The sequence below is a fragment of the Procambarus clarkii genome, chromosome 31 (assembly GCF_040958095.1).
Source record: "Procambarus clarkii isolate CNS0578487 chromosome 31, FALCON_Pclarkii_2.0, whole genome shotgun sequence".
Classification (NCBI taxonomy): Eukaryota; Metazoa; Arthropoda; class Malacostraca; order Decapoda; family Cambaridae; genus Procambarus; species Procambarus clarkii.
In genome coordinates this window covers 18394481-18401980 of record NC_091180.1, presented here as the reverse complement: position 1 = coordinate 18401980, position 7500 = coordinate 18394481, and the positions used below count along the sequence as shown (strand labels likewise).

Below are 7500 nucleotides of genomic sequence, written 5' to 3'. Positions count from 1 at the left end.
ACCATGTTACCCGCACCCATCAACTAATCAGAGCGCGGAGCTTCCCCGTACAGCCAATCATAGGCTGGGATACCATGTTACCCGCACCCAACAACCAATCAGAGCGCAGAGCTTCCCCGTACAGCCAACCAGCGACCTCAGAACAATAACTTACCAAACATCAATGAGTCTGGCGGACTGCTTCGTTACTCCCTGTCGCTCTCCTTATTGTGCACGGGATTTATCCGTCTCTTCTGCTTCTCCTTCCGTTTTCCTCCTCCCACTTTATCCGTTTTCTTGCTGTCTTGCATTCTCACTATTCTTCTTGTCATGCATTCTCACTATTCTTGTCGTCATGCACTTTCACTATTCTTGTTGTCATGCATTCTCACTATGCATAATGAGATTTCATTCACTTGGACACTCGGAACCTCGAACTTTCGACCATATAAACAGCAGCCAGTCGCTCAGTAGCCAGAGCAACTGGCTATTGTCTTCATGGTGTCAGAGATAAGGTGTCAGAGATAAGGTGTCAGAGATAAGGTGTCAGAGATCAAGGTGTCAGAGATAAGGTGTCAGAGATCATGGTGTCAGAGATAAGGAGTCAGGGGTCACAGACAAAGATCTGTATTATGGGAAAAAAATCAATATAACACGAGTGAAAGATAAGAGGGATTGAAGATGAAGAAAAACAATTAACAATCAAGATAACAATAATTAAAAGATTACGATAACAGGGAGTCTATGACAACACTAAGATATCAAGGGGTCAAAGGGCAATTTATCTTATGAAAGATTAACAATGACCTTCGCCATATTCATCTCATAAGGATGCTTATCAATTATTTCCTCCTCGGCTTTATTTTGCTCTGTTTTCAGTCTCTTTATTCTCCTATTCTTCTTTGGTATTGTTTATTTTATTATTTTTTTAATAAAATCTGCTTTTGTGGTTATTTTATTTCTTATTTATTCTTCAGCTTTATCTTTTTCCTCATCTCATCTTTATCTTCTTCTATATCACTCGTTATCATCTTCTTTCTCCCCTTTTATTTATCTTCTTCCTCTCCTCATCTTTTTCTTTTCCTTTCCCCTTATTTTGTCTTTCTCTTCATCTTTTATTTAGTTATCTTACTGTTTCTCCTTCACCAGCCTGCTATCTTCTCTTCTTTTTGCTCTTCTGTTATTGCTTCCTCTTCTCTTTTTCTTTATCTCCTCCTCCTCTCCAGCTCCTCCTTCCGTCTCCTCAGGTCGAAATCTCACAAAAGACCCACAAATTAAAGGGTGACTATTAGCCTTATACATCCTGTCATTCCTTTCTCTCTCTTGGGCCCTTATTCTCTTTCTCTCTTCATTACTTCTATATTCATGGCATCGTTCCAGTTCCTTCTGGGTTCACACCTTTACTTTTATCTTATTCTCTCTTTCTCATATTAATATTGTGTTAGTTAATATGTACTTATAGTACATATTTATATGTACTTATAGTACATATTTATATGTATTTATAGTGCATATTTATTTGTACTTATAGTACATATTTATATGTACTTATAGTACATATTTATATGTACTTATAGTACATATTTATATGTACTTATATAGCAGTAAGATGATCCCTCTATGTTACTCCTGCTTGGCTAAGGAAGATTTCGAGACGACTCTATAATACTTATATATTTTGGGTGTGTAGAGTTCTGTAGAGTTAAGACCAAGTGTTTGTGATCAGGTGAGTACAGTCATGAGTGTGCATTCTTGACCAGTCATGCGCCTGTCAGCACAACCACTTTAACACAAGCTTGTCAGTGTACATGGGACAACCACTTTAACACAAGCTTGTCAGTGTACATGGGACAACCACTTTAAACACTTACGACCCACTACACCTGAACTTAAAAAAGTTTCTCGGCCATTCTGGAGACAAAATACATCTATTGGTGAAAAGTTTTGAGACGTGGGGTTATCATAAAGACTTTGTGAGTCCCCAGTGAGACTCCGCTTGTGCCGTGTTTGAGAGTCTTCAGCAGGAGAGGTTCTCAGAGAGTCTTCAGCAGGAGAGGTTCTCAGAGAGTCTTCAGCAGGAGAGGTTCTCAGAGAGTCTTCAGCAGGAGAGGTTTTCAGAGAGTCTTCAGCAGGAGAGGTTCTCAGAGAGTCTTCAGCAGGAGAGGTTCTCAGAGAGTCTTCAGCAGGAGAGGTTTTCAGAGAGTCTTCAGCAGGAGAGGTTCTCAGAGAGTCTTCAGCAGGAGAGGTTCTCAGAGAGTCTTCAGCAGGAGAGGTTCTCAGAGAGTCTTCAGCAGGAGAGGTTCTCAGAGAATCACCTTCCTTGTGCTCCCATATCTTGTATCCTATTGTTTATATCATCAATTTCTATCTATCTACTTCCCCCTGTCACCTTTGTTCAATTCTTTTCTTTTCTATCATACTCTGCTTGAAGCTCCAGCACATCACGGAAGCTTGTATGTGCATACTAGCATACATGTTGCATACATACAGCTTGCGTACAACAACAAAAAATGTATACAACAGGGAAGCTTGTATACAACAAGGAAGCTTGAATACAACAAGGAAGCTTGTATACAGCAAGAAAGACTGTATACAACAAGGAAGTTCTTTCTCTCTGTCGAGGATCCAAAGTTGTTGAAACCGATTTAAATACAAACATGTGAACATATTTTTAAATGTTAAGAATGTAAGAATCATGATTAACATGATTAACACCAAGAGCCAAGAGCGTTGTTCTTTAATTACCACCAAGAGTCAGACGAGAGTTGACGATGCACGTGAACAAAACATGTACTTTTCTCAGTCACTAATCGTCCGTATTTTGTACATTTGAACATTTGGCTCAGTGAACATTTATGTTTCAAGACACGTTCACTTCGAGTTTGGACTCTTAATAATCCCTAAGTCAACGTCCCCCAAACAATCTTACCTAACGCCTAACTATTCATAAACTCTTAATACACTTAAATTTATTTATAATTGAGTTTTTCCGTTATTCGTACAAGAATTAATCCTGTCAGTTCGATGCCAGATTTTGAGGCTTAAAATTGAGTTATTACGACGGAGTAACAGGTGATTTGAGGTGAGTGACAGGTGACGACCTGATTGACAACAGACAGACAGACAGCGGAGTGACTTGTCTTTAAAAGCAATCTTACACAGTATGAGAGATCAATATGTTTACACGATCACACACACACACACACACACACACACACACACACACACACACACACACACACACACACACACACACACACACACGTTTCAAGTGTAGATATGACAGAGCCCGATAGGCTCAGGAATCTGTACACCTGTTGATTGACGGTTGAGAGGCGGGACCAAAGAGCCAGAGCTCAACCCCCGCAAACACAACTAGGTGAGTACAACTAGGTGAGTACAACTAGGTGAGTACACAAACACACACACACACACACACACACACACACACACACACACACACACACACACACACACACACACACACACACACACACACACAAACACACACAAAACAACAACACCTACACCATTAGAGAACTAATGGTTTTGATACAAGCAATAAAGTTCCCCCCTCCCCCCCCCCAAGACAAATAAAACACGGGGGGTACCGCCCCCCCCCCCAATAACAAGGGGGGGGGAGCCAAGAGCATATAACATAGACTGGTGTAGAATATACTGACAATATTGGGCACATCCTATCTTCAATGATTCCATATGTTTAGTGTTGGACTTAAGGCCTAACTACCTCATAAGGCTATTAAGACCATCACACGAGTTTACTGACCAACCAGCAAGTATACTTCAGTCCTGATCATTGTCCGGGCATGTTGGTTATATCGTAGATCAGCGTGAGTCTACTGAACTTTATAGTGTCTCTGCTGCTCCTACTGGTTCCTTTACATCCTCTAAGGTTCCTCTAGTATGTATATATTCTAAGGTGTGGAACATATACACACTACATTATGAAGAGTTGAACAAAAGGATAACAGCCTACATTATGAAGGGTTGAACAAACGGATAACAGCCTACATTACGGAGGATTGAACAAAAATTAAAATTCTCCATTTGCGAGTTAATGAATCCTTCATTACAGGTTTCTGGAGAAGAGGAATTAGCCAGTGATAATTACCTCCGTAGTAATTACTCGTTAATCAAGACCCAACCAAAACACAGGAGATATCCACAGTGGTCGAGGATATTACTATGAGTAGTAGAGAGAGAGAGAGAGAGAGAGACAGAGGGAGAGAGAGAGAGAGAGAGAGAGAGAGAGAGAGAGAGAGAGAGAGAGAGAGAGAGAGAGAGAGAGAGAGAGAGAGAGAGAGAGAGAGAGAGAGAGAGAGAGAGAGAGAGAGAGAGAGAGAGAGAGAGAGAGAGAGAGAGAGAGAGAGAGAGAGAGAGAGAGAGAGAGAGAGAGAGAGAGAGAGAGAGACAGAGACAGAGAGAGAGAGAGAGACAGACAGACAGAGAGAGAAAGTTCATTTGTTATGGGGATTAAATATTAAATGGCTTGAATTTTGACCAACAATATTCATATACTATTTATTTTACTTCCGAGCAAAATCGTTTTTCGAGTTTGAGTATAAAAAAAAATTTTTACCCTGAATTCTAAATAGCAAAAAAAAAATAATGAGTTTGATGCGGTCAGAAACAATGAGTGTGAACTGATAGGTAATAAAGAGTTGCAGCTGATCAATAAAATATATGATAATCCCTTCAATAAAATTATTGTAATTTCCGAAAAGTAGAAAATGTTTTTTTGTTTGTTAAATAATTGTTTCATTTATGAGCAATAAACAAAAAATTATGAGGAATGTGATTTTAATAATGTAATTTTGAGTTTTATAAAAAAGGATTAACTTGAAGACGTCTTATTTATAAATAATTCTAAATTTTAATTAGATCTTATTTTAAAGTTCAATAAGCCATTAATCTTAAATAAAAACGCTTTATTGCCTGTTTTTACAACACAAGCTGTAAATTTTATGCAATTTTTCAACTTTAAGTAAAGGAGATGACAAGAAAGTGTAGTTCTCAGAAGTTAAATTTATATTCATTTTTTTATATTACTAACAAAAATGATTTATTTCGTAATAAGAATTTTGTAATTAAAAAAAAATTAAGCAGTCTGAAAAATATATTTTTACATTTATTTAGGTTTTTTGTTCTTGCTGTAACAGATCATTTATATGTTAATAACCAATTTAGTTACTCGGTATTATCTAGCAATTAAAAAGCAAGAATTTTGAGTTCTGTTATAGAAATTTATATTTTTAAATAAAATTCCGCTCCATACTGCAAATTCTGAAGAATATTGTCTCTGATCTAAGTCCAACTCGCTGTGACAAATCCTCGCAAAGACTTCGCTAATTCCAAGGAATCTCGTTGATTCTTCAACGAGTTTTCCTTAGTCTTTTGCAATCCTTAGAAGTCTCTTTCTGGCCTTTTTTCCTCGACGTATTTTATAGACCATTTAATTTTCATAGCTTATTAAAATATTTGCAACTGTATAAAATATTAAAACTCAATTTGTGACACATCTTTAGAGATTATATACATGACAATATGCGGTGAGAAGTTGCACCTGTCTTTTCAAATAACAAAACATCTGTAGATCTTGCAATACTCACGATAAAACATCTGTAGATCTTACGATACTCATGATAAAACATCTGTAGATCTTGCATTACTCATGATAAAACCCCTGTAGATCTTGTAGTAATCATGATAAAACACCTGCCCTGACAGGTGAGAAACACCCACACACCTGCCCAGACACGTGACAAACACCCACACACCTGCCCAAACACGTGACAAACACCCTACACACCTCCCCAGACACGTGACAACACCCCACACACCTGCTCAAACACGTGACAAACACCCTACACACCTCCCCAGACACGTGACAAACACCCCACACACCTGCCCAAACACGTGACAAACACCTCACACACCTGCCCAAACACGTGACAAACACCCACACACCTGCCCAGATAATGACTAACACCTTCCAAACCTGTCTATACCTATGGGAAAGACATAAGCGTCTCTCAGCACATATTTAAAATACATATTCCCCTACTTGCAAACAATTAGCAATACTCATGAACGGCAAACACCTGTAAGACAGATGTTGTCTCTATCACATATGACACAAACATTTCCCATGATGCACTGCAGGTGTTCCTGAGAAGAGGGGAAAAAGGGACGTCTTTTCTTCCCTTAATCCAAAGTATGGAAACTTTCCCTTTGTTAATCCGTCCGTAGCCAGGATTAGATGCCCTGAAAGTTGGATAATACTTTGATCTCTCTCCCCCAAAACTATTTTTTTCTTGACGATGGAGTAAAGACATAGCAAAGGTTAAATTTGTGTTATCTTTATCAAGATAACGGGAGATGTAGAGTAGAAGTGTTCGATATAATAGGGGAGCCGGTCGGCCGAGCGGACAGCACGCGGGACTTGTGATCCTGTGGTCCTGGGTTCGATCCCAGGCGCCGGCGAGAAACAATGGGCAGAGTTTCTTTCACCCTATGCCCCTGTTACCTAGCAGTAAAATAGGTACCTGGGTGTTAGTCAGCTGTCACGGGCTGCTTCCTGGGGGTGGAGGCTTGGTCGAGGACCGGGCCGCGGGGACACTAAAAAGCCCCGAAATCATCTCAAGATAACCTCAAGATAATCATTGTGTTCTCGGTGATATGTTAATGTTTAAAATGTGTGCTGTTTAACTTGACTTTCTTCCGTTGTTTCTGGTTATACACGATGGTATAACTAGAGAAGGTTCCTTATATTGAACAGCATACTCTAGGTATATTGTCGACGACTATAAGCGTGTGACTTATCCCCACTATACCTTATACTTATATACCAGAACATGTTAGTTTTCACCAAGTTCTTACGATTTGACAAGAGTAAAAATAAATTGTTTTTTATCTAGCCCGAAGCGTTCGAAACTGATGATTACCATATATTGATTCTCCTTGCAATACTCATGATAAAACACCTGTAGATCTTGCAATACTCATTATAAAACACCTGTAGATCTTGCAATACTCATGATAAAACACCTGTAGATCTTGCAATACTCATTATAAAACACCTGTAGATCTTGTAATTTACCTTGAAAAGCTTCATAGAAAACACCGACCTTACCTAACCTTCTTAGTATGTTAAGATAAGCATCTTATTGCTTCGTAATTACAATTATTACTTAACCTATTATAGGTATAGGTTTAGTAATAATTGTAATTACGAAGCAATAAGATGCTTATCTTAACATACTAAGAAGGTTAGGTAAGGTCGGTGTTTTCTATGAAGCTTTACAAGGTAAACTAGTATGTTTAGTATGTCACATATGCACGTATTTAATAAGTCAATATTGACTGTAAGAAAGTGCGAGAACGGGTTGTCGTGAGGGTGTGTTGGTGTCAAATGAACAAATCCACAAAAGCCGTGACGAGGATTCGAACCCTTGTGGATTTGTTCATTTGATGCATCACGTTAGTGTGATCTCTGTGTGT

The 7500-nt window shown here is 38.7% G+C and overlaps 2 protein-coding genes across 4 annotated transcripts in view; one reads left to right on the top strand and one right to left on the bottom strand.

Annotated features, from left to right (window-relative positions):
- LOC123758679 (uncharacterized) overlaps positions 1-7500 on the bottom strand; it is a 465943-nt gene that overhangs the window by 256562 nt on the left and 201881 nt on the right. The window lies entirely within an intron of this gene.
- Positions 1-7500, top strand: part of LOC138370205 (misshapen-like kinase 1) — a 26801-nt gene that overhangs the window by 4893 nt on the left and 14408 nt on the right. Inside the window, exon 2 of the mRNA XM_069334200.1 lies at positions 1992-2316. Within this exon, the coding sequence (XP_069190301.1) occupies positions 1992-2316 (325 nt within the window). The remainder of the gene's footprint in view (positions 1-1991; positions 2317-7500) is intronic.